The 21,959-nt window shown below is 44.8% G+C and overlaps 1 protein-coding gene across 2 annotated transcripts in view; it reads left to right on the top strand.

Annotated features, from left to right (window-relative positions):
- LOC147444937 (tRNA dimethylallyltransferase 9-like) overlaps positions 1–21,959 on the top strand; it is a 152,399-nt gene that overhangs the window by 21,263 nt on the left and 109,177 nt on the right. For both annotated transcript variants that reach the window (XM_086527440.1, XM_086527439.1), the window contains exon 2: positions 16,096–16,149. In XM_086527440.1, coding sequence (XP_086383566.1) covers positions 16,096–16,149 — 54 coding nt within the window. The remainder of the gene's footprint in view (positions 1–16,095; positions 16,150–21,959) is intronic.

The following is a 21,959-nucleotide window of genomic DNA, read 5'->3' as shown; positions in this document are numbered from 1 at the left end:
CCAACGGCTTCCTAGACAAGGCATTTGCCACCAAATTCTTCTGTCCCTGCACATGGACAATCTGGTAGTGAAACTGTGACAAGATGTTTGCCCACCGCATCTGCTTTTCCGATAGCTGCTTTTGTGACAAGAAGTAGCGTAAACTCTGATGGTCTGTAAAGATAGTAAAATCCGCTCTGAGTAGATAATGCAGCCACTGAGTAAGAGCATGGATAACTGCCAAAAGCTCTTTCTCGTAAATCTGTGCTGTCAATTACGGCCTTGAGAACAATCGGCTCTCGTAGGCAATGACACGGCCTTCTTGCATTCAGACTGCAACCAGACTACGACCACAAGTATCACAATATACTTCAAATGACTTCTGCAAATCCGGCAAAGTCAAAACTGGTCCCGTAGTCAATTTCTCTTTGAATGTCTGAAAGGCAATCACCTCTGTGGGTCCCCACTCCTTTCCGTGTCAAGATATGCAAAGGGGAAGCAACCTCTGCAAACTTTCTAATGAACCGCCTATAGTATGAACACAATCCCAAGAAGCTTCTAACTTCATGGACATTCTTCAAATTGGGCCAATCACGAATAGTCTCTATCTTGGCCGGATCCATCTGCACTCCTGCTGCTGACACAATGTGTCCCAAAAAGTATGTCTCTGGTAGGAAAAATTCACTTTTCTTCTTATTAATCACTAACTTGTGATCTTGTAATGCCTGAAAGACTTGAAGCAGATGATCTCTATGTTGTGCCTCATCCTTGGAGAAAACAATGATATCGTTAAAGAAAGTGCCGACAAATAGTCTATACCCTCGAAAAATCCTCTCCATCATCCGGTTAAATGTCGCAAGAGCATTGCTTAGGCTAAAAGGCATCACCAAAAACTCAAATAACCCAAAAGTCGTTGGAAAGGCTGTCTTGTAGACATCTCCCGGCGTGATTCGGATATGATGATATCCACTTTTCAAGTCGGTCCTGCTAAAGCACGATGATCCTTGAAGTCGGTGTAACAAACTGCTAACGTGTCAAAGCCTTGAAGAAGGGAGCCAACTTGCAGATGTCAGCTGAGGGGCCTAAACCCTAAGAAGAACAAGTAAGAAGAAGAAGTCCTACCAACTTATGGGGACCTCGGTCGATGGGGCCCCAAGTGACAAAGGATTAGAATATAGCAGGACTTGCACACACACACAAACTGATGACGTGGCAGATTTTCAAAAATTGCGTTGACATGATGACGTGGTAGGCTGTATGGATTTTCGCGTTTTGCGTTGGCTGATGACGTGACAGGTTGTACGGATTTCCGTGATTTACTTTGGCAGGCTTTTGGCTTTGTTTTTGGACCAATTGGATATTGCTTTTGGGGCCTAGGGCCTTTAAACATGAGGTTAGGGCTCATTCTCTGGCATGCTTCGTGGAGAAGGTGCAGACTCTGGAGTATCTGCTTGTATTGAGTTGATGCAATATAAAGAAATACCGAAAGGGGCGCCAAGGTTTGGGGCCAATACTCTTTGGGGTGGAATTCCGCCACTCCGTGTCGTGTGTCGTCTCTCTCTCTCTCTCTCTCTCTCTCTCTCTCAATTCAGTTGTTATTGAAGTGCTAAAAAAGTCTGTTCAGTCTGTTCTTTTCTATTGGCACGTGGTGCCCGTCTTGTGACAGTGGTATCAAAGCATCAGGCATGTGCTTTTCTGAAAGCATACCGGTCCTACAAAAGAGTAGACAATTGGAATTTTATTTGAGGTATCTTTGCCCTCCAACCCGGACTATTAACCACTCCCACCCTTACTTCATCGCGCATCGGACACGCTCCCGTCTTCACCGCTCATGTCTTACAGGGCATAAGCCCTAAAGATCACTTACAAGAGAAGGATCCAAGATTTGTTTCGAGCTGCTGTTTTTCTCAGAGGTAGTGCCATGCAGATGTTGATGTCTATAGCTACCAAGCAGCACACTCCAAGGACTTGGCAAGCTTTCAAGAAATTTTTTTGTCCGAAGCTATATGGTTTTTGACATCTTCCTTCGGAGTGCAACGTCTGGCAGAGTGGGGTATCCTGAAATGCTTGCCATGGAAACCCTAAGAGATTATATCTTGAAATTTCTCGAGATCTCTCAATCGATGTCTCTTCTCGAGTTGATAACCTTGGTAGTTTTGTGCGATTGCTATCTTGGGACTACCATTGCTGCCAAAGAAACACTGTCTGTCCAAGAGCTAATGGACCATGCTGTGCTCGGCTACGACCTTATGGAATGAACCTAACCCTAATTTTTGGTGCAGGTTTCAGGATGAAAAGTCAGTCGACTTTTTGAGCTCGATTGATGTCGAGATTTCTTTTTAAGTTTGAATTCTGTTTGATCTTGTTTGGTGATCTTGTTTGGAATCTGTTTGAAATGGATGGTATCTGTTTTGAACCTGTGTTGGTACCGATTTGAATTGTTTGACTTTGGTTTTAAATACTGGTTCAATGATTGGTGATTTTACTCCCGGGTGGAGAAGTCATAAATATGTTTTGGTATTGTTTGAAGAAATACTGTTTTGGTATTGTTTGAACCTCGGAACGGTGCAGGCCGATGCTTGGGGAGCGTTTCATTGTATGTTTGAAAACCTCGGAACGACCCAGGCCGATGCCTGGGGAGCGTTCCGTTGTATGCTAGAAAACCTCCGAACGACGCAGGCCGATGCTTGGGAAGCATTTGGTTGTATGCTTGTAAAATAATTGTTTTTGTGACTCCTGGCCCGGACCCGGATGGTTATGCGGGAGGAGTATTAAGAAGTCTGAGTAGTGGTTACTCTCAGCACCTCCAAACGACGCAGGCTACGGTTTGGGGGGCGTTTGGTTGTAAAAGGCCTCTATATCTCCTGGCCCGGACCTTTTTAGGTTATGCGAGAGGAGTGATGAGGGAGTCGTTGAATATCTCCCGGCCCAGACCTTGTTAGGTTATGCGGGAGGAGTGTTCATCGGCAGCTTTATGTTTCTATGTCTTGTAACATACATATGTGAGTATTGTGTTGCATTGTGATGTGCCAATTACTGAGTATTCCTAACTAGATGAGGTTGCCTAGGTATGTAATTTTTTAGTGCATCAAGACACCTGTGGAAGATGAATATGGTATGGGTGTGATGGCTAATTTTACTACGCCGGAATATCAAGAGTTCTGATCCGGACGAAAGGAGAAGCTAACTCCTTGATCAAAAGAGCAAAAAGGAGAAGCTAACTCCTTGATCAAAACAATCGAAAGGAGAAGCTAACTCCTTGATCAATAGAGCAGAAAGGAGAAGCTAACTCCTTAATAAAAAGAGCAAACTGATTGTCCCTCGGAATGTCCCTCGGAATGACCCTCGAAATTTTTTGAGCTAACTTGAGTTGTTTTGCAGATATGTTGTAATCGCGGACGATTACTCTCTTTCAAGAAGGGGAGATGTAACAAACTGCTGACGTGTCAAAGCCATGAAGAAGGGAGCCAACTTGCAGATGTCGGCGGAGGGGCCTAAACCCTAAGAAGAACAAGTAACAAAAGAAGTCCTACCAACTTATGGGGACCCCGTTCGATGGGGCCCCAAGTGACAAAGGATTGCAGGACCTGCACCCACACACACAAACTGATGACGTGGCAGATTTTCAAAAATTGCACTGACATGATGACGTGGCAGGCTGTACGGATTTCTGTGATTTTTGCTAGCAGCTTTTTGGCTTTGTTTTTGGACCAGATGCTTTTGAGTTTGAAGGCTTTTTACTGTAAACTGCTCTTGGGGCCTAGGGCCTTTAAATATGAGGTTAGGGCTCATTCTCTGGCATGCTTCCTGGAGAAGGTGCAGAGTGTAGAGTACCGGCTTGTATTGAGTTGATCAATATAAAGAAATACCGAAAGGGGCGCCAAGGTTTGGGGCCAATACTCTCTGGGGTGGAATTCCGCCACTCCGTGTGGCGTGTCATCTCTCTCTCTCTCTCTCTCTCTCTCTCTCTCTCAATTCAGTTGTTAATGAAGTGCTAAAAAAGTCTGTTCAGTCTGTTCTTTTCTATTGGCACGTGGTGCCCGTCTTGTGACAGTCGGTCAAGTATATCATCGATTCTATCGAAAATCTGTTCTTGGTGGTGATTTTGTTGAGAGCTTTATAATCGATGCATATCCTCCAAGATTCGTCTTTCTTCAAAACCAACAACACTGGAGCGCAATACGATGAAGTACTAAGCTGGTCAAGACCCTTTTCCAAGAGGTCTTTCACTTGGTTCATAATCTCTTCATTCTGGGCTAGGCTCACATGGGAAGGTGGCCGGTTCGATGTGTGTTTCCAAGTATCAGATCAATGGTATGATCTTCAAGACGAGCAGGTGGTAACTCGCATGGCAGGCATTCTGAGAAGCAATCGACATGAGAGTGGAGAAAATCTTGGCGTTCTTTATCAAGATCAGACATATTTGCCCTATCCTCATTACTCAATTCTTGCAAAAAGATCGAGTAAACAAACAGACTGGATTTCATTAATTTAGAGATGGTCGAAGCCGATACAATAGGGACATACTCGCCCTTAAGTTTTATATCGAGTACAATGGTTCTGCCCTTCTCTGTGGTCAATGTCGCTTTCCTCGCCCGATAGTTGACCACGGCGTTGTTCTTGTGGTACCAGGGAATTCCCAAGAGGACATCACAACCTTCCTAAGGCATTATGTAAAAGTCCTCATGCCCCAAATACCCCTGACAATGCAACCGAAGTTTGCCAATGACAGGTGTAATGGCCACGTCCCTGTCGGGTGCCGCTAGAACTGCCTCCACTAGTGCCGCTAGTGGTCCCATTCGATCGGGTGTGATCTTGAGCCGCGCCGCCAATTCCGGTGCAATGAAGTTGGCCTTGGCTCCTCCATCAAAGAAGATCAGGGCTCCTTGGTCTTTCACTTTGCCCCAAGTCGGCAAAGTTCTGTACTCTCGTCTATCGTGCTGTGATCGGTACCCACGCAATCTGGAACCAGTCGTGTTTTCGTCTTGCCTTTTCTTCCACGGTCCTCAGCTGCTCTCGAACTCTGAGGCCTCTCATCGTCCTTGTCGTTTTGTTCTTTCTGTGTCTTTTTAGGGTACTCCGCGGAGATATGCCCAGTTTCTCCGCATCCAAAGCACTTCCCCTGCTTTATGTAGCGAGCCCTCTCTTGAGGAGTAAGCTTGGGTCGTGCATCCTCTGGTAGAGTGAATGGCAAAACCCCGTTTCACATGACTCACCAGCTCCTGAATGGAAGCTGACTTTTGTTCCAAGCAGTGATCTCGGATCTCTGTAGGTAGACACAAGGTAAACCGCTCAATCTGTTCCTTGAACGAGATCTTCTTAAATGAAGAGGCGGGTAGAAAAGAGCTTCAGAATCTCTCGCAATAAGCTCCACTGTGTCTTTCTTTGGTCATCCGAAGATGGTTCCAAGTAGTTCTTATGTCGCGTTCATGCTCTCGAGTCAGCCATGAAGAAATAAAAAGCCTCTTGAATTTCAGCCATTTAACTGCCGCTGTCTTGTTTAATAATCTTGTTCAATAGAAGCGTGGACCACCAAGTTCGAGCATTCCCCTTAAAGTAAGAGGCAGCCCTCGGAATCTTAAAGTGCTTTGAGTAACGCCCTCCAGAGAAAGCTATGTCAAACTGCTGTTAAAAGACAAAGCCTTCGAAGCATCTCTATAACCAGAAAACGTGTCAAATTTAATTGAATCTCCACCTTCCTTAAACTCTCGGACTTTCTTGCTTTTGTCTTCCAGAAAGTCATACCATATGGCTTTATAAAAATTCTTCTTTTTTGCATAAAAGCTGCTGTCGTCAGAGTCCGAACTATCTGAAGACGAGTCCTCTGTAGAACTGTCAACCACTGGGCGAGATTTAGACTTCTTTGCCTTTTTCTTGCCCTTTCCAAAGCTTTGCTTTTTGCTTTGCTTTTTACCTTTTCTGTCTTCTTCGCTCGAGTCAGAGGAGCTAGAAGAACTCTCAAAAGAAGAAGAGCTAGGTACTCCTTCAAATCGAACATGCTTCTTCTGCTTTCTTGCCAATTCAAATGTCGACTGACGACCCAAATAACTTGGGAAGTCAGTGCCTTTCTTCTGCTTTTTATCGTGCCTTTTATCTTTGTTTTGCGCGTCAAAAATCTGAGCAATTTGTGCATCAACCACCTCTTCTAATTCTTGCTCTGTGTACATCCTGGGCGTTAGGAGGTTTCTTGAGAGCCGGTTTGAGGGGTGGCTCTGTGGTCTTCTTCCACTGCATATGCACCTCATCGAAAGAGGTCTCGCTCATATATTTTGCAAATTTTGGGTCCTTCGAAAAATTGAGCATCATCTTTGTTACGTTGCCGATCAATCGTCGACGCTTCATTTCTTTGAGCTCCGCTTGAGTAGGTAGAGGCGGGCCATGCTCCTCGCGTGAATCTTGTTACCATATACATGTGGTAGTGATGTGTGTGAACACACTAGGACCGCCGGGGCATTTTTTCCCTCTTTAGGAGGTTTTTTCCCCCGTGCATTGTATATACGCCCATCACTCTAGGGCTATCTATCTTTCCATTGCACACTAAGTAACACACTCTCTATTGTGTGCCTTGAGCTTCCTTCGTCTTCTCCAAGCTGTGTGTGTTTCTCTGCAACCCTAATTCCAACAATTGGTATCAGAGCAGGTCACGTCCTCCCGGGCTTAGTCGCCAGCTGCTCCAGCACACGCCTGCTCACTTTCTCCGATTTCAGTGAGCTTTGGTGAGCGTTCGCAAGTCGACAAATATTTTGGGTACGCTCGAAGAGCTTAGTCTGCTCAGAATTTTGATTTGGGCTCATTTCGGTCTCCGTTTCTACTACGGGCAGTACTGCACAGACTATTTCGTCATTTTGTGCAGATTTTCTGTCAGTGCCGTTTTCTGCATAACAGGTGCCTTATAGTCTTCTACGGTTTGTGCTATATAGCACAAGTTGTTCCCGCTCCATTTCTCCTATTTTCGGGCAGTTTTCACATCAGGTGCAGCATTTACCATGGCTGACAACAACAACACAGATGTGTTCAAGATGTTTGCTGCTGAGGACAGGTTGGATGGGGACAACTACCCTATGTCGGCTTATATGATGCAACATGTTCTTGTGTCAAAAGGTGTCTGGAACATTGTGCAGGGCATTGATGTACGTCCTGGTTCTGAAGATGTAGGCGATATTGAGGATGTTGCAGGTCTTGCTGCAAGGATTGCAGCTGTTAGAGTTGTTTTGCCTACGGCAGAACAAGCTCGTTGGGATGTTAAGGATGCGCAGGCTCATGCATTGATTGCGTTGTCTGTGAAGCGCACCATTATTCCTCACATCCGTTCAGCAAAATCTGCAAAACAGGCTTGGGATATTCTAGCAGGTCTTTATGCAAGCCGCAATGAGGCTAAAATTGCTTTGCTGCGTAAAGAGCTAGAGTCGAAGATTATGCATGAGGAAGATGATATGGACACTTTCCTTGCTAGTGTCAAGGATATCAATGAGCAACTCATTTTTGCAGGTGAAGTCATTTCGGACAGTTCCCTTGTGCATACTGTTCTTGATGCCTTACCAGATTCCTACCAGACTTTTGCTAGTACTTGGAGACTGATGACCCAAGGAAATCCTGAAGTTGTCAAGTTTGATGCATTATGCACATTGCTGTTGCAAGAGTCACTTTCTAGAAAAAAACAGGACTAGGCAGCGTGCAGTTGAACAGGCTTTTATTGCTTCTCAAAGAAAGGGTGGTAACAGTAATGCAGCCACTTCTTATGGTTCTGCTGCGAGTGGCAAAAATTCTGTTCCTAATGCTTCTGCTGGCAGCACTTCGTCTGGCAATTCTGGTGATAAGGGCAAAAAGAAGATGCGTTGCCATTATTGTAAAGCCAATGATCACTTAATCAAGTCGTGTCCTAAGTTGAAGGCCAAAGAGGCTAAGAAGAAAGAGGGTGGTTCCACTGCAAATGCTGGTTCCACTACAAATGCAGCCATTGTTGAGTCTTCTGTGAAAGGAGATTGTGATGCTGATGTTGATGCAGAATGGGCTTTTAGCGCAGAGTGCACTTACAATCCTTCTGTCCATGATGCATGCTTGTCAGTTGCTGCAGATTCACATGTGTGGTATTTCGACAGTGGTGCTACAAAGCACATTACCTCACATCGTGAATTGTTTACCTCTCTCGAGTCTGTCTCTCATGGGAATTCAGTCACTTGTGCCAACAACGCCTCTTATCCAGTTCAGGGAGTTGGAAAGATTGTGCTCACTGCTGCTAATGGCAGTTCCTTCACACTTGTTGATGCACTTTATGTACCTGGGATCAAGAAGAATCTCTTGTCTGTATCCGCACTTGCTAGACTTGGACTTGTAGTCAAATTTGTGGATGACAGATGTACAGTTCATGATCTCAATTTTGGTGATGAAATTGTTGCATCTGGGCTTTTGTGCCGTGGGCTGTATAAGCTCACTTTGTATGACAAGTGTGGACAAAATTTTGCAAATGCTGTTGCAGATTCAAGGGCTATTTCAGATGCAAAACTTTGGCATGCACGTTTTGGTCATCTGAATTTTGCCAGTTTGCTGCGTTTGCAGAAATCTGATATGGTTGCTTCTTTGCCGCCTCTTGAAGCACCTGTCAAACATGTTTGTGAAGGCTGTATTCTGGGTAAAATGCAGCGTTCTAAGTTTCCAAAGGATGGTTCAGTTAGGGCCACATGCAGGTTGCAGCTTGTGCATAGTGATGTTTGTGGGCCCATGCAAACTCCGTCCTTGGGCAATTACCTGTACTTCGTGACTTTCATTGATGATTACTCCAGGCATGCATGGGTATTTCCGCTTAAAGCGAAGTCCGAAGTTTTTATGTGCTTCAAACAATTTTTGGCTATGGCTGAAAATGTCTCAAAATGTACTATGGGCACCCTCCGTTCCGATCGAGGGGGGGAGTATATGTCTCATGAATTTAATGCATTTCTGGCTAGTCGTGGGATAAAACACCAATGTACAGTGCCTTATACACCTCAGCAAAATGGTGTTGTTGAGAGGAAAAACAGGTCACTAACGGAAATGGCACGATGTATGGTCAAAAGTCAAGCTTTGCCGCATTCTTTTTGGCTTGAGGTCATCATGTGTGCCACTTATGTACTTAACAGGTGTCCTACGAAAGCTTTGCAGTCTATTACTCCATATGAAGCATGGCATGATAGAAAGCCTTCTATTGAGCACATGCGTGTTTTTGGCTGTTTGGCATATGCTTTGGTGCCACAAGTGCAGCGCAGAAAATTGGATGATAAGGCTGTCAAATGTATTTTTGTTGGTTATAGTGCTGAAAGCAAAGGTTACAGGTTGTATCATCCGCAAACAAAACGTATTCTGGTTTCACGGGATGTAGTGTTTGTGGAAGATTCTGTTCAGCCCTTGCTGTCATGTACTAGAGACAGTAATGTAAGCTCACAGGACATTTATGACACTTTGTTGCCTCTTTCAATGGTGGAAATACGAATGTAAGTTCCAATGAGGCAAATGTACAGCCTATGGGGGTTTCTGAAAATGTTTTAGAACAGCCTATTACTGATGCAGATGTACATGATGTACTTGATGAGGAAAGGGTTGAAAATGAGCAGGCTAGAGGTATGCCAAAATGGCTGGTGCACACTTTGCGTGACAGTAAACTGGATGCACCTTTATCTAGTCGTACTCGTTCAGGCTCTCGCCATGCATCTTATGCATCAGATTGTTATGCTTTGGCTGTGTCTAGTTTACATGATGTTGAGGAGCCTCTGTCTTTTGATGAAGCACAAAATTCAGAAAATTGGATTGCTGCCATGAAATCAGAATATGATGCACTTATAGAGAATGACACATGGACTTTATGTGATTTGCCTCCTGGCAAAAAGGCCATTGGTACGAAGTGGGTTTACAAGTTGAAACGCAAGCCGGATGGTGAGATCGATCGCCATAAGGCTCGACTTGTTGCAAAGGGTTATGCACAACAAAAAGGCATAGATTATGAAGAGACTTTTGCTCCCACTTGTCGTATGACTACCGTGCGTTTTCTATGTGCATTGGCAGCTCATTTTGGTTGGGATGTACATCAATCAGACATTGTTACTGCTTTCTTGAATGGTGACATATTTGAGGAAGTTTATGTAACGCAGCCTCGTGGTTTTGTCATAAAAGGACAAGAGGACAAAGTGTGCAAATGTAAGAAGGCTTTGTATGGGTTGAAGCAATCTCCTCGTGCTTGGTATGAGAAAGCTGACACTCATTTGGTTAAACGATGCTTTCGTAACAGTCCAACAGAAAGCACATTGTATGTAAAGCGTGAGGATGATGTATTTCTCATTGTGGTTCTTTATGTTGATGATTTGCTGATCACTGGACCAAATGAGAGACATATTGCTGAATTTAAGGCTGATTTGAATGCTACTTTCAAGATGAAAGATTTGGGGCTGTTGCATCATTACTTGGGTATACAGTTTAAGCAGTGTGATGGTGGTATTGCCTTGTGTCAGAAAAGTTACATAGAGACATTGCTATGTAAGTTTGGACTTGAGGATTGCAAACCTATTGCCACTCCCATGGAAACAGGTTTGAAGTTGAGTCTACATGATGCTGGCGATCCTGCTGATGTCACTCTTTACCAAACTGCTGTTGGCTGCCTCATTTATGTATGCAACACGAGGCCAGATATTCAGTTTGCAGTCTCGCAGGTCAGCAGATTTATGCATAGCCCAGGGTCTAAGCATTGGCAGGCTGTCAAGAGGATTTTCCGCTACCTTAGTGGCACTTTACATCTTGGCTTGTTTTATCCCAAGGGGGGATCATTGCCGCCAGACTTACATGCTTTTTCGGACTCAGATTGGGCTGGTTGTTTTGACACGCGAGTGTCCACAAGTGGTTTTTGTTTCATGCTTGGCAGTTCATGTATATCATGGTTGAGCAAGAAGCAACCTACTGTGGCCACTTCGAGTTGTGAGGCTGAGTACAGGGCAGTCTTCACAGCTACGGTTGAGTGTGTATGGCTCAGACGCCTTATGGCTGACTTGGGTGTTGGACAGGACACTGCCAACACTATCTACATTGACAGTCAGAGCGCATTGGCAATTGCGAGGAACCCAGTTTTTTATGCTCGCACAAAGCACATTGAGGTGCATTACCACTATGTCAGGGAGAGGCTCTCAGCAGGAGAGATCAGCTTGGCTTATGTGCCAACACAGGACAACCTTGCAGATCTTTTCACAAAGGCATTGTCTCGTGAGAAGCTTGAAGCTTTCCGCAAAGCTTTGGGCTTACTCCCCTTTGTGGACTGATCCTGTCCTCAGGGCATGGCACTTCCCTTTACTCATGTGCCAGCTCTCGTTCACCGCATCACTCCAGGGGGGATTTGTTACCATATACATGTGGTAGTGATGTGTGTGAACACACTAGGACCGCCGGGGCATTTTTTCCCTCTTTAGGAGGTTTTTTCCCCCGTGCATTGTATATACGCCCATCACTCTAGGGCTATCTATCTTTCCATTGCACACTAAGTAACACACTCTCTATTGTGTGCCTTGAGCTTCCTTCGTCTTCTCCAAGCTGTGTGTGTTTCTCTGCAACCCTAATTCCAACAAATCTTCGTTGTGATCTCTTCCCGCATCGCCAGATGCAGAGAAAGTCGATTGATCTTTGCCTGAAGCCATAGGTGCCGCGAAAAAAAGATCGGATTTCGCGTAGAAGAGAAATCGGCCGTGCTCTGATACCACTATAATAGACTTGGACACTCCAAGTCGAGAATCTACCACAACACCACAAACAATCACCTCAAACAGTTCACAGTTCACAATTGATTCGACACTGGCCCGACGGAGTTTCGTGCCTAGAGATATTGGCCCGAAAGACTCGCGCCCCTTTCGGTATTTCTTTTTGTATTAATCTGTGTTCAAAGTACAAGAGTGCAGGTAGACGCTCACACTCAGACTCTGCGTCCAGATGCTATGAGTTGTGAGGCCTTGCCCACGTATTTAAAGGTTTACATGGGATGCTAAAAGCAGAGCCCAAAAGCTGAAAATCAAAAGCTTGGGTGTATTTTAAAAGCCCTCATAAAATAAAGCAAAGTCTCTTTCTCTCTCTTTCTCTTATGCTTTAATAAAATAAAGCAAGAGCTTCTTCTCTCTCTCTCTCTCTCTCTCTCTCTCTCTCTCTCTCTCTCTCTCTCTCTCTCTCTCTCTCTCATCTCTTGCGTAGAATAAAGCAACGCAAAAAGCTGCACCAAAAATCCGTACACTGTCCGTGAATGGCGCAGGAAATCACGGGTGTCCGTACTGTTGCCACGTGGCACATTCTCTGCCATTTTCGAGTGTTGACCGTACGTAGCAGCCACGCCATCATTCAACCTGTTCTTCCCGGGACTGTCCATGCTTTAGGGGGGAAGGTGTGTGTGTACACAGGTTGCCACATGACTGAGTTGTGACAGTGGCCGGAGGTTCTTCTGTGGTAAACTCTAGCTTTCCCTTCATTAGTTTGTAGCTGATCGCGGCATGGTCCACAAGTTCTTGCATGGTGGAGACTTGCTTGGATAGACAATAATCTTGCAATGGTGATGGTAGTCCAATGGTGTATTGCTCGCATTGGGCCTCCAAGGAAACGATCCTAACGAAGGACAGCGGAAGGTACACGTCGAGAAACCTTTGGTTATAGTCGTCCATGGTTTCGGTGGCAAGCATTTTCAAGTCACCCCACTCTGCCAAAATCCGGACTTCAAACATAGAAGTCATGTAACTATGTGCAAAAACTGTCTTGAAAGCTTGAAAGGTTGCCGGTTGGAGGCCCTCGTACTTTCTGGTGCCGGAGAAGGAGGTACCACTTGAGGCATTAGCGGGGGTAACATGTAATTCAAAAATTGTTAAAAACTTTGTAGCATCGGGAGATTCTGTTGAGGATGCCGCGAAAGAATGTCGTGAAGCTCGTCGAGAAGAATCTGCAAATATTCGGGTGAATCCATGAACGCCATGTCTTGGGATCTTTATGGCTTATGCCATGTAAGACATGAGCGGTGAAGACTGGAGCGTGCCCGATGCGCGATGAAGTAAGGGTGGGAGTGACTAATAGGTCTGGGGTCCGGGGTACGGGGTCCGGGACCTGAAGATACTTCAAATAAAATTTCAATAGTCTCTGATTTGCTCTGTCTGCTCTTTTGTAGGACCGGTATGCTTTCAGAAAAGCACACGCCCAATGCTCTGATACCACTATCACAAGACGGGCACCACATGCCAATAGAAAAGAACAGAGTGAACAGACTTTTGACACTTCAATAACAATTGAATCGAAAGAGAGAGAGCACACGTGACACGGAGTGGCAGAATTCCACCCCAGAGAGTATTGGCCCCAAACCTTGGCGCCCCTTTCGGTATTTCTTTATATATGCCGGTACTCAGGCTCTGCACCGTCTCACTGAAGCGTGCCAGAGACTATCCCTTTGCACTTATTTAAAGGCCCTTGGCTTGAAAAGTAGCTAGAGGGAAAAGCTTCAAACTCAAAAGCAACTGGCCCAAAAGCTTGGCGCTGAAAATCAGCCAGCACAAATCACGGAAATCTGTAGAGACTGTCAACGTGAAATGTGGAAATCCGTACAGGCTGCCACATCAGTAGTCAACGCAAAATCCGGGTTGTTCGTACAAATGCCACGTCATCAGTTTCTGCGCAAGTCTTTGTGTATGTGTGTGGTTCCTGCTTTATTTTATTCTCTTGTGTCACTTGGGCCCCATCGGACGGGGTCCCATAAGTTGGTGGGAACTTCAACTTCTCAGCTGCTTCTTCTTAGGGTTTAGGCCCCTCAGTCGGGATCTGCACAGTGGCTCTGTTCTTCAGTGGCTTGACACGTCAGCAGTTTGTGACAGATGGTGTGCTTTATTTATCCCACAATGCAATTAGTATCTTGGTGGATGTGTCTCTGAGCCACTTCAGTGGTTGCTTCGTCTCTCGGATGTGTAGTGTGATGGTTGCTCTGCCAAGTGCATCAGAGCAGTAGTTCCTGTGTTTTGTCTTTCAGATTGATCCTTGAAGACTGTACCTTTCAAGATGAACCTACCTTCCTTATCCTTTGATTGGCATGTCATTTTGTACAAGTGGATAGTAGTCCTTGGACTAGGAACCAATTACAATTAGCTCGAGCATTCTTAAAGGTGAGGAGGTGTTCTTCTTGATTCTCCCAGATTTGGTTCTAGGTTCAACAAGTATATCTTCTTTCAGTTTTTCTTGTCTTCGGTGATCCAATTACACAGGTAGAGACTGTAAGAGAGTTGCGGCATTTATCCATGGTCCGAGTGTTCTCCCTTCAGAGGGGGATGTGGAGTCAGCTTGGGAGATGGACTACTTCTTTCAATTCTAGTTGTTCCATGTGCAATGGACATGATTGATAGTCTATCTAGGGGCTTTCTACAACACCTTGTTCTTCTCTTGCAAAGCTTTGATGCAGGGTCTCTTGATCTTGCCGTGTTAGCTGCAGCCTCAGTAAGGATGTGTGTTCCTTTTTGTTGGTGGATGTCTGTTTCCAATTCATTCTAGAAGCGGGGTGATATTCTCTCAGGATGTGTTCCACACATATGAAGATCAGTAGTAGTTTTCACTCTTAGTTCCGATGAAGTTCCTTCAGAGACAATTTGCAGTTCATCATGCTCTGTGGTGGTTGGTGCAGTTCTTTGGCTCATCGCCATGGAACACTTGATTTCTCAGTAGCCTCGGTTGTTTGCATTCTTTGGACTTCCTGTAGCAGCTTGGAGATTCTTGCATGTCGTATGTGACAGGAGGTGCAGGTTTCCAACTCTTTCTTCGAGGCTAGAGCACTTGAGAGTTGGGAAATGATCCGGAAACTAGTAGTTTACTCCTTTACCCTCATTTTTTATGCTTTCTCTTAGAGCAGTCAGCAATACCTTTTGCAGATGCTGGTTGTGCGACTTGTGAGTCAGTTAAGTTGAGGAGATTCTTGCTAGAGCTAGGCTCTTCCGTATTGGACAACATTTTACTTCCTGGACGTCTTTCGGCGCTAGTGGTCAGATGGTATAGTGGCCATGCATTGTTCGACCTTGGAGTTTTGTCCCGAACATCCTCGTGCACGGAACCCTCTCTTTTCAGTTGCAGATTGCTCACTCTAGCTTCTTGGTCCATCTTCCTTTCCAAGAGTTAAAAGAGTTATGTCATCTCTTTGGATTCGTCTACTCGGTCCCGGTTTCTTTCAGATAGGGAGTGAGGGCTGTTTTGTGGCTGTGCCCAGTCAGAGTGAGCCTGTTTTCTCATGTGGAGATCCAACCATATTTACCTCGAAGTTTTGGCTCATGACCATATAGGCTCCTGTAGGCCTGGTATATTTTATCCCAGCCTCTCCTAGATCGGAGGCAAGTTCTTGTCCGATGCCTATTCTGACATCTTATTATTGACCTGTACGAGTACTCCCTAATGAGTTATTTTCTTGGGTCATTCTCTTCCTCTCACATTTTATGTTTGTCTCCTCTCTCTTGTGCGCCTCTCTTCATTCCTTTGGTGTGCAGGTGTTTCTTTCTACCTACATGAATCCAAGAACAAGCTACACATGACTTTAAAACTAATTGCAATTTATGAACTCATGAATCAACGTTGCCAGGGTATTTATATGGAGTTCCAGTGTAATGCATGCAGGAAGAACCCTATGCTAGGTTGGCACAGCCAAGGTTGCAGTAGTGTTTGTTTCTGAAGGGCCTGTTGTTAAGACGAACTAAGGAAGATTCCTCACTGCTTTTTGTTATCATCGGATTGTGATGTACTCATGGATTCCTATGTGCTTTTGTGTGGTGGTGAGATGGTATGGCCCTGGAAACAAAGTGTTGCATGCCCATGGCCGGAAGTAAGCCTTTTAAGGCTGGAATTTTGTGGTAGAATCTGTTTTCTGTGAACGTGTGCATTATTTAGCACATCCTTATATTGGGGGCACCTACTGGCTTGTGGGGCAATGACTACTTCACAGCTGCTCTTTTAAGTAAAAGCAAACATTAACTACTTCACAAATTTGGTTTAAGTTAAGTGGGTGAACCTTGGGCATGAGTTGGGGGAGCTGCATTTCAAACAGTCTTAGCATTCAGTATGTTTCACATCTTTACGTCACATTTGTTTGTGTTTTAAGCAACCCTTGCTTTTCACCAGGTGTATCAAGGGCTTGATGTGGGAAGTGCAAAGACTCCCTTGGAGGATCGACAGGTCTTATTATGATCAACTATTTCAAGCTTCTTAATTGTCGGCTCACATTTGTCAGTTGCTCAAGGTTCTGATATTCATCAAGTGTATTTGGTGTGGACATTAAATAAATAGGGCTTTTGGTAGTACGATGCCACTTAAATAGACCTTTGTTTGCAGAACCCCTTCCCGATAGCATTTAAGGTACTGCTGTGTGTGTGTTGTACATTTGTTTTTATATAAAGCTTTTCGAGGGGTAATGAAATCTGTGATCAATATTTGGGGCCTTAATGTTTGAAACATGACTCTACACTTATTTTCTCAATTTTTGAAAACCACGTGTAATTGATTTGCAAATGTGAAGGTTCTATTTGAAACATTTGAAGCTGACATCTACCGTGTTGATTAAAGAAGCTATTTTGGGTGGTAGATAAAGGAAATTATGAAGCAGAACCATTTTCTTATTAAGTAGCCTTTTTCAAGTTTTAGGAGTATTTTGACCTAATCGGTGTTATCAACATTGGGCTAAATTGCATGTGTGTGGTGTGGGTGTGTGAGCATACATTGGTACCTAATTCTACACCCACTATTGGGCACTGACAATGTTAGTGGGGATGTCGTAGTATTTAGTCGATACTATGCATGATGGAGCTGACGGTCACATTGACTTGTGGATGACTACCATGAGTCTATGCCTTGTACTTTTCCTTTAAAGGCGAATCTGGGCTTATCCTGGATTCATCTAGGTACATTTTAGTTGTTTAGCGGACATGCATACGTCACATTGAGAAGTTTTCGTCGGAGTTACCAGTTGATACTGTTAATTCTTTCTATCTTTTGTGGTGTGCATGCCCTATCAACTACCTTATTCTTGTGCTAATTTTTCCTATTAAATGCTTCTCTTAGTTCTAGGCTTCATTATGATTGAGTCTACCGTGCATCTCTAGAGTGGTAGAAACTCAGTACGCAGATCTTTGTATTAATGTATGCTCGTGTTGTGTGTGTGTGTGTGTGTGTGTGTGGTGTGGGTGTATGTGAGCATACATTGGTACCTTGTCACAAGACGGGCACCACGTGCCAGTAGAAAAGAACAGACTGAACAGACTTTTAGCACTTCAATAACAACTGAACTGAGAGAGAAAGAGAGACGACACGCGACACAGAGTGGCGGAATTCCACCCCAGAGAGTATTGGCCCCAAACCTTGGCGCCCCTTTCGGTATTTGTTTATATTGCATCAACACAGTACAAGCCGGTACTCTAGACTCTGCACCTTCCCCAGGAAGCATGCCAGAGAATGAGCCCTAGCCTCATATTTAAAGGCCCTTGGCCTAAAAAGCAGTTTACATGAAAAGCTTTCAAACTCAAAAGCTTCTGGTCCAAAAAGCAATGCCAAAAGCTGCCAGCGTAAATCACGGAAATCCGTACAGCCTGCCACGTCATCAGCCAACGCAATTTTCGGAAATCTCCTTGCTGCCCTTAGGGTTAGGGTTAGGGTTTTTGCAGTTTTAGGGTAAGGGTTTCTAGAATTAGGGTTTCAACAGTTAGGGTTTTTGGCAGAAATTAGGGTTTAGGCCCCTCGGCCACATTTGTAAGTTGGCTCCATTCTTTAGGCTTTGACACGTCAGCAGTTTGTTACATCTCCCCTTCTTGAAAGAGAGTAATCGTCTGCGATTACAGCATATCTGCAAAACAACTCAACTTAGCTAAAAAATTTCCGAGGGACATTTCGAGGGACAATCAGTTTGCTCTTTTTATTAAGGAGTTAGCTTCTCCTTTCGGCTCTTTTGATCAAGGAGTTAGCTTCTCCTATCTGCTGTTTTGATTAAGGAGTTAGCTTCTCCTTTCGGCTGTTTTGATCAAGGAGCTAGCTTCTTCTTTTGTCCAGATCGGAACTCTTGATATTCCGGCGTACTAAAATTAGCCATCACACCCAGACCGTACTGATCTTCCACGGGTGTCTTGATGCACTAAAATTACATACCCAGGCAATCTCATCCAATTAGGAACATTCAGTAATTGACACATCACAATGCAACACAAATGCTCACATATGCATGTTTCAAGACACAATAAACAGCGCCGCTGAGCACTCCCCCGAGACAAACGGTTTGCGGTATGAAGCTACTCAACGACTACCTCGTCACTTTCCCCGCAAATAACCTAAAAAGGTCCGGGCCATGAGCTCAGAGGATTGTACAACCAAACGCTCCCCAGACCGCAGTCTGCGTCGCTCGGAGGTTCAAGCATACAACCAAACGCTCCCCAGGCATCGGCCTGCGTCGTTCGAAGGTTTTCTAGCATACAACGGAACGCCTCCCAGGCATCGGTCTGCGTCGTTCCGAGGTTTTCAAACTTACAACGAAACGCTTCCCAGGCATCAACCTGCGTCGTCTCGAGGTTCAAACAATACCAAAAAAGTATTTCTCTCTTCTCCGCTCGGGAGTAAAATCACCAATCATTGAAACCAGTATCAAACCAGAGTCAAACAATTTAAATCGGCACCAAAACAGGTTCAAAACAGATACCATCCATTTCAAACAGATTCCAAACAGGATCACCAAACAAGATCAAACAGAACTCAAACTTAAAAAGCAATCTTGACATCAGTCGAGCTGGAAAAGTCGAAAAGTCGAATGACTTTCCATCTTGAAACCTGCACCAAAAAATTAGGGTTAGGTTCCTTCCATAAGGTCGTAGCCGAGCACAGCATGGTCCGTCAGCTCTTGGACAGACAGTGTTTCTTTGGCGGCGATGGTAGTCCCAAGAGATAGCAATCACACCGAACCTCCAAGGTCATCTGCTCGTGAAGAGACATCTACTGAGAGATGTCGAGAAATTTCAAGATATAATCTGCTAGGGTTTCCATGGCAAGCATTTCAGGATACCCCACTCTACCACAAGTTGCACTGCGAAGGAAGATGTAAGAAACCATATAACTTCGGACAAAAATTTTCTTGAAAGCTTGCCAAGTCCTTGGAGTGTGCTGCTTGGTAGCTATAGACATCAACATCTGCATGGCACTACCTCTGAGAAAAACAGCAGCTCGAAACAAATCTTGGATCCTTCTCTTGTAAGTGATCTTTAGGGGTTATGCCCTGTAAGACATGAGCGGTGAAGACGGGAGCGTGCCCGATGCGCGATGAAGTAAGGGTGGGAGTGGCTAATAGGTCCGGGTTCGACGGCGAAGATACCTCCAATAAAATTCCATCATTAGCTCTGTCTGCTCTTTTGTAGGACCGGTATGCTTTCAGAAAAGCACATGCCCGATGCTCTGATACCACTGTCACAAGGCGGGCACCACGTGCCAATAGAAAAGAACAGACTGAACAGACTTTTAGCACTTCAATAACAACTGAACTGAGAGAGAAAGAGAGACGACACGCGACACGGAGTGGCGGAATTCCACCCCAAAGAGTATTGGCCCGAAACCTTGGCGCCCCTTTAGGTATTTATTTATATTGCATCAACACAGTACAAGCTGGTACTCCAGACTCTGCACCTTCTCCAGGAAGCTTGCCAGAGAATGAGCCCTAGCCTCATATTTAAAGGCCCTTGGCCTAAAAAGCAGTTTACATGAAAAGCTTTCAAACTCAAAAGCTTCTGGTCCAAAAAACAATGCCAAAAACTGCCAGCGTAAATCACGGAAATCCGTACAGCTTGCCACGTCATCAGCCAGCGCAATTTTTGGAAATCTCCCTGCTGCCATTAGGGTTAGGGTTAGGGTTTTTGCAGTTTTAGGGTTAGGGTTTGTAGGAATAGGGTTTGCAGGTTTTAGGGTTAGGGTTTCCAGAATTAGGGTTTCAGCAGTTAGGGTTTCTGGTAGAAATTAGGGTTTAGGCCCCTCGGCCACATCTGTAAGTTGGCTCCATTCTTTAGGCTTTGACACGTCAGCAGTTTGTTACAACCTAGTTCCACACCCACTATTGGGCACTGACGATGTTAGTGGGGATGTCATACTATTTAGTCAATACTATGCATGATGGAGCTGATGGTCATGTTGACTCGTGGCTGATCACCATGACTCTATACCTTGCACTTTCCTTTAAAGGTGAATCTGGGCTTATCTTGGATTCATTTGGTATATACATAAGATATTTTTGGTCTGAATCAAAGGTGGATGATTGTTTTATGTGATGGCAGGTAGTGTTCACACAACACCTCCCTTTAAGCTAAACTTGTGACAACACGAGTGAAGAAAATATCAGAGGACATTTCATCATTTGTTACGATTGTTGACCACCTTTCTGTGATTGTTACCATATATGTGGTAGTGATGTGTGTGAACACACTTCGACTGCCGAGGCACTTTTTTCTTGAGTATGAGGTTTTTTCCCCGTGCATTGTATATACGCCCATCACTCTAGGGCTAACTTATCTTTCTTTTTGCACACTAAGCAATGCACTCTCTGTCTTGTGCCTTGAGCTTCTTCATCTTCTCCAAGTTGTGTGTGCATCCCTGCAACCATACTTTCAACAATTGCAGGTTGCGTCCTCCCCGGCACAATTGCCTGTGTCGTCAACACCCCTTGCTCACGTTCTCCAAATTGGGTGAGCTTTTGTCTCGAGGACGTGGCACTGGAAGTTGGTCGGCACTGGAATTCGTATAGTTTAGGCTCAGTGCAAGATCGTGTAGGTCCCCCCGTCGCACTTAGCAAGTTGGTGGATACTAGGAAGTGAACTCAATAAAGGCATAAAGTCAAGGTGGGATCACCAATAGAAAGTATCCGACAGTTGGGCCACATTGCACTTTTGGATGCGGTCCCAATAAGGATAGATGGTCAGATGATGAGTGGGCTCCTAAAAATTAGGAAACTGCTATTTGGGCCGTGAAATGTGTTCGCGTCATTATCTTCGGAATGACAAGGGGAACATTTTTACAACTCTGCCGTGAATAAAGGCATAAAGTCAAGGTGGGATCACCAACAGAAAGTGAACTGAATAAAGGCATAAAGTCAAGGTGGGATCACCAACAGAAAGTATCCAACAGTTGGGCCACATTGCACTTTTGGATGCGGTCCCAATGAGGATAGATGGTCAGATGATGAGTGGGCTCCTAAAATTTAGGGAACTGCTATTTTGGGCCGTGAAATGTGCTCGCGTCATTACCTTCGGAATGACAAGGGGAACATTTTACAACTCTGCCGCGAAAGTCAACTGGGAAACCAAGTGGGAGATTTTTAGGCGGCAACCCCGAAACGGAAAAATGTTTGTAAACGCGCCAAGTGGCACATTCTTGTGCACTTTCCTCTTGCATCAAGAAGTGGCGCTGATTTTTAAGCTGGGAGAGGCCTCATTGTGCAACTGTCATAGGTTAAGAGCTATGGAGTGCTTTCTTTCCACTCGATGTACAGTGTGTAGGAGTAATGCCCTGCACACTACACATTGCTCTCTCTCTCTCTCTCTCTCTCTCTCTCTCTCTCTCTCTCTCCCCTACGTGCAGTTATGTGATGCCCCACAAGAGGACTCTTCATTTGAATGATGTACAACTGTGTGGTTTCATGCTTTTCTGCTGAGGCAAGAGCCTCCTTGAGCAGGAACAGGGGTAGCTAATTGCTACTCCAAAGCAGGCACCGGTGAGGGTCATAACCTCACCTTACAAATGCGTTTTCAGCACTGTGCATGCACTGTAAATTGACTGTTTTTCAGCCATACGGACGCCAGAACCATTGTGAACAGTGCCCCACTGGCAGAGGACAGTTCGGGGACTGTTTAGGACTGAAAACAGGGCAAAAACCAGTAAATACAGCGAGCTGAATTTACTGTTTTTTGGGCAGGAATCAGAGGGTTTATGCCAATGGAAGTGAGTTCTAGGAGGGGAATTGGTTTCGCGCA

This window comes from Adiantum capillus-veneris, chromosome 13 (genome assembly GCF_014529385.1).
Source record: "Adiantum capillus-veneris isolate H3 chromosome 13, ASM1452938v2, whole genome shotgun sequence".
NCBI lineage: Eukaryota > Viridiplantae > Streptophyta > Polypodiopsida > Polypodiales > Pteridaceae > Adiantum > Adiantum capillus-veneris.
Note: the sequence above shows the minus strand (reverse complement) of the source record. Positions and strands in the feature narration are given on the sequence as shown.